Source organism: Chelon labrosus (genome assembly GCF_963514085.1).
Source record: "Chelon labrosus genome assembly, chromosome: 9".
Classification (NCBI taxonomy): Eukaryota; Metazoa; Chordata; class Actinopteri; order Mugiliformes; family Mugilidae; genus Chelon; species Chelon labrosus.
In genome coordinates, this window is record NC_140359.1 from 14,307,241 (window position 1) to 14,322,921 (window position 15,681).

Below are 15,681 nucleotides of genomic sequence, written 5' to 3' on the forward strand. Positions count from 1 at the left end.
TCCAGGTTGTAAAAAACAGTAGTTCCCCTTTAAGTAATGTGTGCACATGAATAACATTCAGAGAGTATTGCCTTCCAGTACTGATGGCACAAATGTTAACTTGTCTCCTGTATGTTTCTGCATGCATGGTTTGGATCAAAGAAACATCTGGAACAACTCGAAAAGTAAAATCAAACACTTTTAATCCTGCTCACTGCTGACAAATACAGAATCAGAACACCTTGCACAGCCTTTTCATTGATCACATCATAGCGCCGTTCACCTTCAACCTCTGCTCTAGTGCTTTGATGGGGCAGCTCAGGATGGAGGGAGGTGGACTGGGGAAACACTTGTCAGTTAAAGTAAGGAAGTCAAGTTGTCCAGAGATGATGATTTTAAACTATTTCTTTGTAACAGCAAGTTTTTGAGTGCAAATATTTGATTTAACACATCTGCTATAGGTCATAAAATGTTCTTTTTGGGCATCTTGTTCTGTGGTAAAACATTTTGAACTTGACAAAAAGATGAAAGAGTCAAAATCAACGTGATACAACTTTACAACGACAAAAAAAATAAATGTAAGAATAAGAACAGACTCTACGTGTTCTTTGTGGCATCTTGCGATATTTGATTTAAAGTGTATAATCATCAGATACTGGCTGGAGTTTGCAAAAAACGAAAGTTTGAAGGCAGCACAATAATAATAATAATAATAATTTAACCAGTAAAATCTGGTGCTATCTGGGCTAACATTATTCTTAATTCAATTTAAGACGGTTTAAGACATATTGCATTCTACAGAATACAGTAACGTAGTTTATATGAAATAGATACAATAGGCATATGTGGAATTCATTTCTATTTACATGTTAGCTTTTACAGTTTCATGAGACCAATATCCAACGATATACATTTTTTATGGAATTTGAATATATACATCAGTCTGTTTACTGACTGTATGGAAAAGTGAATGTACAGCAACCTCCTACATCTGAAAAGTGAAGCCACTGACAAGACGTTTAAGTGCTTTAAAAAGTGCTTTAAATCTGGATTTTTTTTTTAGGTAGGGAGTGCACAAAACAAGTCATATCCTTCTGCATTGTAGTTTATGAGAAAATAACACTATTTCTCAGTATCTCTGTAAACTAATAAGTTAATTATATCTATCTCTAGTTTCCAGTCTTCTTCCATACAGCGCCATGATCATGTTATAAACTATGGTTCCGTTTAGAGTAAGGCAGATGAGAGCAAGGCCGCTCTTCTCCAGCTCCGGCCTTTTGTCCAAATATGGTCACTTCTGGCTTGGTGGGGGAATTAAAAACAAAAACAAAACAAAGATGGCTACGGCCAAAACACTGGACCCTAGGCATCAAAACAGTAGTCCACAAACCCCAGTGGGTGATATCCTGGTGGCTTCATCCACTTCTTTCATCCAGGCTGTGGCGCTGTTACTGCACATGTAAACTTGATATCTGCCCAAGAATCTGGCCCCGATGGACGGACAAGGAAAGATAACGAGTGGACTGAAAAAGGATAATATCTCTAATTCTGCCTTTTTGGTATGTCTTTATCATGAGTTGCAGGCTAGTGATGAAAATGACAACGTGATAACATACTTTTCAAGGCAGGTATTCAAAGGTCACTGTTGTACTTGTCAGAAACGGAGGGATACAGTGCATATTCTCCATAGGGGGGTGGGGAATCAGTTTGGGATGCTGCTCCTGGTGTTGTGCTCCATGGTGGTTGGTTTGGCTCCCCAAATGCTTCAAATCCATAGTTAGCAGTGCCGGCCTGCTGTTTTGGGACTGAAACGTTCCGAAGGATGACTATAGGGAGTTTGATCTCTGGGTCAGATGCATATTTGATGTCCAAATAGACCTGTGAAAAAAAAATAAAAATAAAGAGTTGGTGTTTACATTTTATTTCTTCAACTAATGTTTTATTTATATCTGAAAAGGTGAAGCGGTTAGAGTCATTGGAGTTTTCTCATGTTTTTTCATTCCTCTGTTTTGTCACTAGAGGTCCTCTGTGGGTAAGTTTTCTTTGGCTAGAATCTGCTGAGTTCATTTAGTGTCACAGCTCTTCACCTTTCGCTGGAGGCTCTGATTCTTATCAAGGACACCGAAATGAGGAAGCAGAGGTGCTGAGTGTTTCGCCAGAAATTATTTACTATTGTCAGCATTCATCTTTTGTGTCACTCGTTACGGAGAAGTTAGACACTAACAGGACATTTTAAACTAGGAAATCATAAACACAGAGAAGCTTCCCCTGTCGGTTTTTTACTAAACTCAACAATGGAGCACATGAACAAAAGAGTGGCTCTGGCAGACTTGTCCTATAGCCGGGTGCAGTTTACCTTGAGCCTATACTCTAGCTTGATGATGGAGCAGTTCAAGATGGAGGGGGCCAGCTCTCTGGGGATGGTGATCTCCTTGGTCAGGGTTGTGTTGCCTGACGACGCGTTGACTGCCTCGAGCTTCTCCTTGAGGATGTCACTTGTGCTAACTTTCCTGTGACCCTGGGCAAAGAAGGACTGCTTCCCGTACAGTACAAATTTGGGCTTCACCGGACGACTGGAGCGGTTGCAGATTTCAACGGTGACGCGGACAGTCTCACCTGCGAAGTTGAATGATATTATATAACACACAATACATCCAAAACAGACTTTAAAATGACAGGGTGGGTCTTATTGAATGTGCATGAATCAGGGCGACCGAGCGGCGAAGTGGCTGGAGCGTACGTGAGCTGAAATGCCTTCAGCAACCGTGTCCCTGGTTCAAACTGGACGGTCTAATCTAAACATCATTCCTCTTTCATTTCCTGTCTATTTCTACTGCTCTGTCTAAAAAATGAAAAACAAAAACAACAAAGCACAGCACCCCTCAACTTCCAGTGTCCTCCGGAGTGGACAGATTTGAAGAAATATAAGTCAACACATTCCATTGACAGGAATAATTATTGTCATTGACTGCTGCTTTCATCCATATTTCAAGTATGGTTCAAATATGGGGAAAAATGACGTATTTAGTGGCAAGATTTTATTCTGTCTACTTGGTTGTGCATGATTAGTCTGTCAAGAGATGTACTGTAGGGAGCCAGATAAACACACGGGACTAAATTTGACTGCAGGCTGGCCCGACGAATTCACCATGGCTACAGTCACTCTCAGCAGGCAGCTGACTCCCTTCAGAATCCGTCCGGGGCCTCTGTGACAGAAAAGTCTCAACAGCTGGCATGAGAACGGCCGTGTCTTCTTCCTGTGATTTGCCTTAGATACCAATCAAGCTCGTTAAAATGGAGAGATAAGCAGGAAAAGCAATAGTAAGCTTCCCTTCAGCTTTCTCATGACCACGTCCAGAGAGGGTTCTTCGATAAAAAAACAAAAGTGAAGTGACTGACTCACTCTGGTCTCCTGTTTACAGAGCAGGGTTTGAATAGTAAGGAGTAAAGCGCTGCCACCCGTTCAAACTATATGCACCTGCTCGCCAAAATAAACAAGAGAGGCGTGTTCAGTGACTAAACAAGAAAAGGCAGCGAGTGGCCACTTTCCCGTACCACACCGCGCAATTACCTTGTTTGTAGCCCATCCTCTCGGTGTGGACGTCCAGTGAAACGCTACCGGAGCCAAACGTTTTGACAGACTTATCCTTGCAGCCGTACTGTGGTTCCTAAATAAAAGCAGACAGCCCTTTATGTTAAAGCTGTAAGATGATAAGATTTAACATGAGTGATTGAATGCCTCGTACCATCAGCCCAGGAATGTCCATGTCTGGTTTGGATTTGAATGTGAAGTGGATTTTCGCCTTTTTCGTTGGCTTCATTGATTGTTTGAGCTCTGCCTTCAGCTTGTGAACAATCTTTCCTACGCATGCTTTGAAAGACGATGGGAGTTTCCTGCGAAGTACAGAAACAGAGATTTTAACTCACCTGAAAAGAAGCAAGGCATGAACGGAAAAAATAAAGACTGAGCAAAGATATACGCACCTGTCAGGAATCCTGAAGGTAAAAGGAAATACATGTCTTCCTTTTCCAATGACTTCAGTACCTGAAGAAAGAAATGGGAAGTCTAAAGGATACACTTAAACAACATTTAATTCAGTTTTATTTAGAGTGTCAATAACAATACAAATAGTCCTAAGACACTTTACTGAACCCGGCCTGAAACACTGACTTATGATCAAATGCCAGTAAGTGTTAATTTAATACATTACCATCTTGTCTTGATTCTCTCAAGATATGACGTTTGACATCATAGTATTTCTCATCAGCCCAGTAAACGCGATGGTGATATTGCCCGTAATATTCAGACCAGCGAACCCGAGCCTGCCCTTGCGCTATGAAAATAAGCGACTGGACTTTAATTTCTTTAGAAACCTCCAAAATGATTCGTCCGTTAATGACATCTCCATGTGTGAAGGTGTTCTTGCTGTTGATGGCATCATATTCAATTGCAAAATTGGTGATGGTCATATCAGAGAGGTAAAAAGAAAAAAAAAAAAAACGCTGGTTAAAATATAAATCTCTTGAAAAAGAAAAACTCGAGTTAAGAATGACTTGCACAACTACTTGTCAGTGTTTTTATATGGTCCGGCGAATGCAAATCTTGTTCAACTTGTTTTTCTTGTAACCTGCGCATACACATGATAAAAACAAAGCAAACACTGCTGAGGTAAAAGCAGCAACACGCTCGCTAGGCAATAACTTCAGTGGGCTGGAAAACCACTTGTTGGTTTTATTTTAGATTTCTGACAAGTATCTCAAAGAGACACATGCAGCAATTTTCCATTCAAATTTGCAGTTGTGATGTTTAACATATTTTAGTCAAAAGTCGAATACAAATGGAATAAAACTTTTTAAAGAGAGCGAAGACCTGAAAAACAAATCATTGGAGGGGACTGGAAATAATGTGACAGTTCTCACCAGCTACTGAGACACTAAAAGCTTCAGCCGAAACAATGTCCTCGTTAACTCTGGATGATCCACAGTGACAAAAATATCACAACTTTTGCACCAGAATCTTCCTAGATCAGCTTCTGTCCATATGACTTTAATTTAACCCATTTGGATTTATGTGCAGCATATGTGAGCCACATCTAAGTGTGGTTTAAATCTGCGCTGAAGGGGTCACATCACCTCGACCGCAGCTTTCCTGTTGTTCTGTGCACAAAGGGAAATAAAAAGAAATCTAGTTCAGAGTTTAACATACAGAGGTTTATTACTTTCCCTTTGCTTTAGTATAGGCTTTCTGTTAATTGTACACACTGCTGGCATAACAGTGAATGTTTTTATAAATAAACCAATGATTTGTTGAATTTGCTTTGTGTATTCAGACATTTTAAATTCATTCATTCGTTCATCCTCTGTAACCGCTTGTCCTGTGAAGGGACGCAGGGGGTGCTGGAGCCTATCCCAGCTGTCATCGGGCGAGAGGAGAAATTCATTTAAAATACACAGATACAAACTGGGCAGACGCTTTTATATGAAACATTATAATAATATAAACACATTTTAAAGGCATTTAGGCAACGGCTACATATAACTCCAGTTCAATTCTCCATCTTTTTATCCCGTCACTGATGTTTTTGGCCAAAATCGTTCACAGAAGGGTACATTTCGTATGCGCCATAAGGAGGAGGAGGATCTGAAGCTTGAGGTGGGGCTGGTGGCTGTGGCTGTGGCTGTGGCTGTGGCGGTGCCATACCCCACACCGCTGGAGGGTGGGGGTTCCCAAATGGTTCAAATCCAAAGCCCCCGCCAAAAGCAGCAGCAGCCGGTGGTGGTGGTGCCATAGCAGGGACCTCAGGGGCCGGGAGGATGACAATGGGGAATTTGATCTCAGGGTCTGAAGCATATTTGACATCCAGGTAAACCTGTGGAAAACATCATTCCTATGTTATTGAGTATTTGCAAATTTTAAGCATGTTTTTTTTTTTTTTTTTTACAAATTTTTTTGACATTTTTATGGATGGTCATTTTCTATCTTCACAGTTTAAGACCACTTAACCCTTAAACATACAGCACAGCCACGCTATGTGCATATCGGAGTACCTCAGAAAACGTAAAGAACAATGGGAGCAGGATGCGTTCAAAAGCATTCTGCAGCTCAAAGAGTTTGGACAGAAGTGTGACAGATATGTAAAATCCACACCCTAAGGACAAGCAGCTGAGGGAAGTTACTTAACTCGATATGATTTCATCATTCATTTGTCATGTTACTGCAACATAATTAAGAGTTTAAGAGTGTGACTGCCCATTATTATGTTGTTCTTCTGGTCATAGCTACTTACCCTGAGTCTGTGCTCTACTTTGAGGATGCTGCAGTTGTGAATGGAGGGCTCTATGTCACCAGGAATGGTAATGACCTTCGTGACGTTTTCTTTAGAAGATGGAGGGATGGGATCTCCCACCTCTTTAATGAGGTCTTTAGTATCCACCCTTCTCTTCCCTTTCGCAAAGAAGCTGTGCTTTCTGTAAATGCAGTACTTGGGCTTGATCTCGCGAGAGGAATCGTTCTGAATGGAGGCCAAAACCTTTAATCCTTCCCCTGTAACACAGAACAGACATGTCAAACCAAGAATAGGCATGACGCCAGTAAGTGTCATTATCCTAATGAAGGGTTCTCACCTTGGAAGAAACCAGTTTTTTCAATATCCACATCCATGGCTACAGTTCCCGAGGTGAACACCTTCATTTTCTTATCCTTAGACTCATGCTGTGGCACCTGAAAGAAAACTAGATTAATGAACGCAACACAAATATGAAATAACCTTTAGATGTTAACTTTAACAGTGACACGGGAATATTATGTCTACCATATTAAATTCAATATAAAGAAGCCAATGAGATTTGGTATTAACACAATGCTGTGGATTAAAACCAGTGTTTCTTAAGGCCAAACTGACTGAATGCCAAAACTCAAGGACATTTTATTTGTACATGTCCATGCAGGTAGTAAGCAATGACTGGAATTTAACACCAGCCCACACATTTCATCCGGTTTGGACAAATGACGGGAGAGGAAATGTGAGTGGGTGCCTACCATCAGCCCAGGGACAGCGTTAAGGTCTGGTCTTCCCACAAAGTTGATTTTAACCGACTCTTTCTTGTCCATCCTCATCGATCTGCTCAGCGAGGCTTCCAGCAGGTATACAATTTTCCCAACAGAACCTTTGAAGGTGGAGGGCAAATTCCTAATGCACAAGCACAGGGAACACATTGACATTTCTTGAGCTGTAAAATAAACAACGTGGCCTTTCACCTTTTCTCCAGAGAGATTAGTAGAACCGGGAAACTAGCTCTGCAATGCCCTTGGAATGAGTGATTGCTAAGCTAATAAGTCACAAATATGTATTTACACAGTTTATTTGTTGTTGCTTTTTCAAAAACTGGGCAAAATAATTAAGGATCAGGATCTGGATCGTCTGTATTGGGTCCAGGTCTGCCTGGGCCATCTCAAAGTGCAATTTTTATCAGTTTAAAGAAATTCTGTAGCAGATTTACTTCATTATTTAGAGTTATTGACCTATAGGTAGAGGAGAGGGGCCTCTAAGCATAATTCTTGTTCCATTGCATCCCACAGATCGGTTTGGGATCTAGCAGCCCCAAATTAGCTGCTCCATTAGAAAGATGTGTTCAATTATCTCATCATAATTGTATCGTAGAAAGAGAACTGGCCAAATGTATTGCCATAATAAAGTTTTCACATTGTGCAGTCAGTATGCTCAGGCTAATTACATTACAACCATTAGAGAATTGTTTCTTACTGGAAAGGGAACTGAAAAGAGAAGGGGTACACATGGATCCCTGGTGCGACAACACTGCTGTCTGAAAAAGCAACAAGAACATATTAAGGTATTAATGAGTAGAAAAGGTAAAGGAAAGAAGATGTTCACGTGTTACATTTAAGTACCCTCGCAAATGCTGATTGGCCCTTTGGAGGTGAAGGTTTTATTTTTCCTGTTTGAATCGAATAGATTCCTACTGAAAGCTTCTAAGAACGTTTTGTTTTTCAAGCATCTTGGTAGATGTCAGAGAGAAAAGGAACGCTTGCAGCACTCAGCCCACGTCTCTGGGGATTGTTTATGATTTGTAACTGGACATGGGAGCGGTCAACAAGTACTTGAGCCCTCAGTTCACTTAAGCCTATAATGTAATGAAAATCCAACCGAGCTGCACTAATATATCTATAACCACGTCTGTGTGTCGTGACTGAAACACGACACACAGATGCGGTTACAGATACATTAGTGCAGCACAAACCCATACGAGCCACGCACAAAATACTTACATGTTTCTCCAGTCTGATTTGTCACCAGTGTTTGTTGGTCATCCCCTGAAGAGAAAGCAGCAAACTGAATTACCAGCGTCTGTTATTGAGGCTGGGCACAGTCACAATAATGAAGACTGCAAAAAGTGACATTTTAAAACTACCATTCCACTGATTATTTTCTTAAATTACCTATTAACAGAAAAAGTGCTCACACTCTAGACGCTAAGACAGAGCATTTTTTACCCGTCAGGTTAATAAAATATTTATGAATTAGACTGGCTGATCCAACCATTTATTTCCTTATTTATTCTAAATGCACCACAGGAAGTCATTCCTGCCTGTAACTCCTCCCGCTGAGCGTGGGTCACTCTTAACATTTCAGACTCTGCTATAATTTAATGTAACCATCTTCTGCAAATGGTAAATACTTTGTGCAACATTTTGCTTTTATTCATCTTACATTTTTTTTTTTTTTTTTTTATATTTTCATACTCTTATTTTACTCTTATCTTCTTGCAACCGTCAGCTTATGGGAGCAACAAAACAAAACTATTTCCTTGAAAGATTAATACAGTATTCTGATTCTTAATAATATTTGGATCATACCATATTTGCTTTCCACCCCACCGAAATAACAATTTAACAATTTCAAACTGTCTTTCCCTTTACACGTGTGCAGTAAACAAAAATTAATTTGACTTTAGTGATAATGCATTTTTGTGTGTCCAAGCCACTTCCAGTGCATCTTGTTGCTTTCGTTTCCAGTCTTTCTTTGCTGTAAACGAGGCTTTATTAAATCCATGCCAACTCTACCTGGGTGCAAGATCAGTCCACAAAAGTGAGGAGAGGAGATCTGATTACACCTGGTTTGCATTAGAAGGGAGGGAGTTGTTTTTGTCTTCCCTTTTGCAACGGTCTGGTGCATTTGTGTGCATCCTCATGCAACCTAAATTATTAAACACTGTATTTAAAACTAATCCCGTCCCATGGATTCCGTGCAAGTAGCCTTACCTGAGTCTTTTTTGTCCCGGATGATGTACTGTTTCATGCTGAAGTACTTGTCTTTGGAGTGATACACAACAGTAGTCTGGCCGTGCCTCTCGCTCCACATAACATCAGCTTTCCCCTTGAATTTAATGGACAGCGACTCTATTTTGCAGTCTTTGGCCACTTCCAGTGTGACCTGGCCGTAGACGATGTCGCCGTTGGTGAAAGTGTTGTTCTCATTTTTGGGATTATACGTAACTTCCAGCCGTTTGACGGTAGAGGACATGATTTAACGCAGCGCTCTCATGTAAATCTCCACGAATGTGTGGAGCGAGATCAACTCTTCCGTCTCAACCCCCGAGAAGGAGTTCCGCAGAAATGCCTCCTCCCACCACCATTACTACCATTACTGAGTTTTTACGGCTGGCAGACAAGTATCCCGTGCAACTTTTTCACATCCTTTACAAAACACATTTATGAATGGACGGTAATGGTTGATAAGTGTGTTGCAATAATCGCTTTTTGTTAAGTGTCGCAGTCGTAAACGACAAGCAAGATTATTTAATTAGTTTTTTAAATAAAATTTTCGGTGGATGAAAAGCAACAATACGAGTTATTGCATATATTATATTTGATTTGATATTCAAGTAGAAAATTCAGTTGAATGTTTTTCTGCAGCCCTTGTTCTTTGAATGTTCCAAAAGGTTATTTGAGCCTATATCCTTTGGAGAACATTCCCTGAAGTTTACAGTTCGTGCAATCCTCATGAAACCACAGGGGGCGCTTCCAAAAGGTGGCATTTAGAGGAAACTACAATGTTTTCTGGAGACAGTTTTTCTAGCTTTTAGGTAAGGGAGTGTTTTCTGTAGGTTGTCTAATCCTAAAAGTAAAAGATTCTATTTTGTAAAGGAGGCACGCCAGTGTCTAAGCATGTTCCCTGAAGGTTGTAAAAATGGTAACCATCAGGGAATATTTTAGGAATTTCCTCTAAATGTTACCTTTTGTGAACGTCCACTGAGGTTAACACATGGAGGTTAACAAAACTATAACCCTCAGGGTCTTCAGAGGGAGAGTTCTCTGCAGGTTCTTTAAGGTTCTTTCTTTCACTAGGCTAACCTATGAAAGTAAGTAGCCTATGCATCGATGAGGCATGACATTATGACCAAAGACAGGAGAATTACATGCCATGGATCATATTCTGACAACTCAATGTTCTGTTGGGAAACGTTTATACCGGATGTTAGATGTACCACCCACCTAGACCAGACCAGGCACCTTTATTTGATAGCAATGGCACTCCTTGATGGCCGCAGCCATCCAGGATGCAGCCTAACACAGGCACACACACAAAAACAGTTTAGGAACAACTCAAAAAACATGTAAAACAGCACAAAGTGTTGACCTGTCCTCCAAATTCGTTAGATCCCAAACTGAAGTATCTGTGGGATGTACTGGAACAAGCCTGATCCCCAGAGGCTCCTCCCCTCAACCCTTTAGAGCCTAAGGGACCCACTAACAACATTCTGTTACCCGACACCACAGGACACCCTCAGAAGGCCCATGTCCATTCTCTGGTGAGTCCCACCTTTTTTGGAGGGACAAGGGAGACCTACGCAATATTAGGAAGGTGGTCATAACGGTGTGGCTGGTCAGTCTAAGTAGCTAAGTATATGATGTATAAACAGTAAAAAATAGTCAGTCCACAAAAATGTCTGCTACACTATTATATTTTCTGGGCTTTAATGTGAAATACTTTACAGTTGTAACTTTTCATGATGGATCAATCCGATTATTCCATCTGTCCTTCGACTGATAATCTGTCAAATGCTACAGTGACAAATGCATTCAATTATTATCAAAATAGTGTCCCATTTTGGTTAAGCGAATACCTGATTACGCGACTAATTGTTTCACGCTCAAATTGTGTACATTCTTTGTATGTTTTGTGTTGAATGTGAGGTAATGGGTATCTGTCAGACAAATCCACTTAAGTGCTGTACATCAGCAAATGTTCTTTCTTACATTCCACCACTACTGATGCATGATGAGATAAATTAAGTACATTTATTTCCAGACTGCATAACTCAGATAGTCACTCGTCACTGACAATGAAAACTAGGCCTTCAATGCAGGCAGGTTTAAAATGAGCTAAACGCAAATAGGTGGAAAAGTTAGAACTTGTTTCATAGCCAGAGTACTACATGAACTGTACGCTGTACATTGTGCTTTACAACATTTTCAAAGGATTTGGTTCTCAAACAAAGTCTAAACATAATGAACTGGAATGTAATGGATGCGGCTGTAGTTGTACACACTGGCAGTGTAAGTTCATGTCCAATGAACCACTGCACGTCTGAACACAGAAATAATCCATTAATTTATCCCACAGTCAGGTATTTTCACCTTACATAATGGCAAATCTATGTTTGAGCTTCGAGGACTTCCTGTCAAAACCGTCCAAGGAGGGGTACGGGTCATATGTCCCATAAGGTGGTGATGCGGGAAGCTAGTTCCTCCAAGCATATCAGAGTTCAGAAATTAGCCAAATCTGTAAGAAGGAAAGGCAGGCAACTGTTCCTCATCAACCCTCTCTAAGGCAGGCAGGATGACTACGGGGAACTTGATCTGTGGATCTGAAGCGTACTTGACATCTAAATAGACCTGTGGTGGAGAAGCAGTCAGTGATTATCCTCATGACCATGTTGAGGTAGTCGAAACAAAAACTGGTGACATACTTTGGGGAATACTGATACTCACCCTGAGCCTGTACTCTACTTTGATGATGTCGCAGTTTAAGATGGACACGCAGGTGGTGGGAGGGATGGTTATGGTCCTGGTGACTGTCAGACCAGCAGAAGGCGGGATGACTTCACCCACCTCTTTCAGGATGTCTTTTGTTATGACTTTCCTTTTTCCACGTGCGAAGTAACTGCACTTCTCATACAAGCAGTACTTGGGCTTGATATCTCGAGAAGATTTGTTTTGAATGGAAGCCACGACCTGTATGCCTTCACCTGGAAACATAGCAAAACTTAAGACGCTTACTCTCTGGCTGACAATCCTTTACTGTAAACAAAATATAGGGTAGAAAACAGGAAATATTCTGTAAAGGTTGTATTTGTTGAACCTTCAAAGATCTGTGCCAGAAGGAAGCCCGCTTGAATTCCCATAGTGTAACGGTATACACAGTCATGTCCATATTTTGTTTTGGTAAGCATGATGAACTCTGCCTGACAATTATTTTCATATTATAAATTGGCATTACTTGCTATGTTTGAAAAGAGCAAGACTGTGAACAATCAGAAATATCTGTCATTACTTTTCCTACATGTCACATTTGTTATTATCTTATCTTCAGACCATAAAAAAGTTGCATGACCAAACAGACTTTGAGCTGTACGTGGTTCAAGTGCGATTTCTTTCTGTTTTTTTATTGCAACCTACTGTTGGGATAGTGTTATAAGACATTGTACAATCAACAATGTTAAATCGCACAAATTTCACTATTAACTTGGTGGAAGCCTGTTCGGGAGATATTTACATCCATGGCTACAGCTCCAGAGGAGAAGAGGGTCATCTTCTTATCAACCATACTGTGGTGTGGTGCCTGACAAGAAAATTACAAAGAAACTCACAAAAAGTCTGGCATTCCTTGTACATCTGTTGTTTTTGTTTGTAAGGTATGTTGTAAGAGTACCATCAACGCTGGATCGCTGGTCAAGTTTTGTTTGTGAATGAGGGTGAACTCTGTCTTGGCTTTGCTGTCCTGCTCAGATTTGCCTCCAGTGTATATGCGATTTTTCCCGATGAGCCCTTAAAAGAGGATGGCAGCTCTCTGTCAAATTTGACAACACAATAAAGGAAACTAACTGGATCAATTATAAAACAAAGTATAGTATAAAACAGTATTATTGCCTGAAAAGCACAAAAACAAAACTGTGGTTTTCAGCACCAATTACAGAAAGATGTCTAAATCCCAGCATACGACAATATCTAAATGTTAAAAAGGGAACAGGACTAATAGCGTTTGTTGAACAAAAAAGTCTTTACGAGGCACGAGTTGATTTGCTTTCATTTTAGCACTTAGATTTCCAACCCCAATGAATGTATTATACTCACCATCTGACTTACATTACAAATTAAAAAGAAATAAATTCACACATAAGTTCAATATAACTGAAATACTTACAAAAGGATTTATTTAACCAGTTTCAGTTTTGAAAGTTACCAAAATAGGCACTTAACATTGGACAAAAACCTATTTCATGGCAACCAAATGAGATTAGAAAAACAATTTAACAGAGACAGGAAGAGCAAAATAGGAATTTATATGTGAAATTGTATATACTGTATACAACAGGCTTCTAAACTGATTGATATGAGTTACTTACCCTGGTCCTTCTGAATGATAAACTGCTTGATACTGAAGTACCTTTTTTTACTGTGGTATTGTGTCCTTCTATAATATTCAATCCACTTGGCTTCTGCTTTCCCTTTCAGCTCCACACTGAGCGATTCTATATTGCATGCTGATGATAGTTCTAATGTTATTTGTCCTGTTAGATAATCGCCACTGGTGAAAATATTACTTTTGTTTATGGGATTACATCCCACTGAAAAGCTCTTAACATTATTTGTCATACTGTGCAACGCTTTAAATACAAGAAGCACCAGGTTGTTAAATAATGAGGACACATGGGGTGGGGTGTGTCTGTATATACACAGTTTTGGTAATTATTAAGCCAAGGGTTCCCTACAGAAATTATGCATAGTGGATAGAAACAGTCTGATCAATGCTAAACAATGTACTGCTGACTCTAGGTATATCAAACTTTGCCATGAAAAAAGAAAGCTGGTGTTATAAATATATTACATGTATGTTTACTGTGTAAATATGCTTTGGTGAAACAATGCAGTTTCCCAACTGAGAAGAGTGTAGGCTGGGACTTTGGTGGTGTGGGTGTGTCTAAAACCTGTCAAACACATCATAGGCAGCAGGTATCACATGAGTGAAACATGTTGATGGAAAATATGACTACGTTCTCCCAAACAATACAGTTTTCAGAACAGTGTGTATGTGTGTGTATAAAGGTGAAAGTAGACATGAATGAAAGCACTATAGTGTTAGCAAAAATTTTCCATTGCAGGAATACTTATGTTATTTGTGTATCATGGTATGCTGAAAGTAAATTAACAGGATGTTTTATATGTTTCCAAACCATAGTTATTAAGTTTTTGACTTAAATATCTGACATAATAATAAAAATGTCTGAAATAATAATTATTAAGACATTAAGACGAACATAAAGATAAAATAATTTTTTCGAATATTCTACATTTCTGCATAAAAATGACTCAAAACATCAGCAGATTTTCACAAGAGTTGCGAAAGTAGACTAAGAGATCCCAATCAAACAAATTAAACTTAAATATTATAGTTGTGTTTATTCAAGAAATGTGGTGACGTTCGCTGCCTCGCGAGCCGGCCGTACCACGTGAATGATTCAGGAAATGGTTCGCGGGTTTGGCGTGCGATTCTAAATACGTATAAGGGGCAAGCCCTCACATTTTGAGGGTTTGGAACCTTGTTGCACGTTGTTAGTAATCGATTCGAGCTTCTTTTTTGATATTGAAACCAGCAAATAGTGACGGTTGTTCGAGGCTTTGTTTAAGCGACTTCATTAAAAAAAAAAAAAAAAAAAAAAAGATTCATTGCTCGAGGCTCCGATGACACAGTGCTCGAGTTGGACATCTAGTGGTCAATACAATGCAGTGCAACCGAGACGTGTCATTTACTATTGGTGCATGGATTGTTTTGGATTTAATTCGTCATGCACCTTCTTGTTCGACTAAATTAGACAGTTGTATGCGTAAAGCTGACACAATAAAATATAAATATAAACGAGCATGAACCATGTTTCTTGGCACTTCTGATTGCAGTTGGCTAGCTATAATCTTAGTCTGACATTTTGAGCTGTGATTTTTCAGTTAACTCTCAGGTTCCTTCCTACAATACAAGACACACTGATAAACTTCATCGTCCCTTTTTCCGCACTACACATAGTCAGTTTTCTTTTACCTTACAGAGGTTCCTGGCTCTGTAATTCTCATCTTCATGTAGCAAAAATATCTTCATCCCTGTTAAATGTTAAGACTGAAGGCCCATCTGATACATCAAGACTCCTAATAGTTTATTTTCCTAATAGTTTCTTTTCCTAGCACAGTTTTGATTAAATCAGACTTTGTGTGATCATTTTGTTGTTGTGTTGATGATGAATTGTTTTTGATTCTTTGATTATCTTTGGGGAGGTGTTTGTATAAGCCCATACAGGGTTGTTGTTTTTTACCGCTCCCGCACTTATTATTCTTGTTTCTTTTTTTTGTTTGTTTTTTATTGCTGTCTTAGTTTTTTTTTTTTTATGGTGTAAATAAATAAATGAGCTATG

General features: G+C 39.6%; 1 protein-coding gene and 1 pseudogene across 2 annotated transcripts; both read right to left on the reverse strand.

Moving 5' to 3' along the window:
* Positions 1 to 146: 146 nt before the first annotated feature.
* On the reverse strand, positions 147 to 9,566 carry LOC311493199 (uncharacterized protein). Its single transcript, XM_084551760.1, has 13 exons — positions 9,260 to 9,566; positions 8,267 to 8,311; positions 7,743 to 7,803; positions 7,019 to 7,169; positions 6,604 to 6,700; positions 6,267 to 6,523; positions 5,552 to 5,849; positions 4,191 to 4,541; positions 3,964 to 4,024; positions 3,726 to 3,873; positions 3,551 to 3,647; positions 2,336 to 2,595; positions 147 to 1,857 (listed from the first exon to the last, which is right to left on the reverse strand). The coding sequence occupies exons 1-13, from the start codon at positions 9,519 to 9,521 to the stop codon at positions 1,612 to 1,614; spliced, it is 2,334 nt and encodes a 777-aa protein (XP_084407886.1). The 5' UTR covers positions 9,522 to 9,566; the 3' UTR covers positions 147 to 1,611.
* Positions 9,567 to 11,773: 2,207 nt separating this feature from the next.
* Positions 11,774 to 15,352, reverse strand: LOC311493200 (arrestin domain-containing protein 3-like; annotated as a pseudogene). The gene is made up of 5 exons: positions 15,315 to 15,352; positions 12,933 to 13,070; positions 12,740 to 12,842; positions 11,993 to 12,249; positions 11,774 to 11,896 (listed from the first exon to the last, which is right to left on the reverse strand). The product of its transcript is annotated as an arrestin domain-containing protein 3-like (transcript).
* Positions 15,353 to 15,681: the final 329 nt, after the last annotated feature.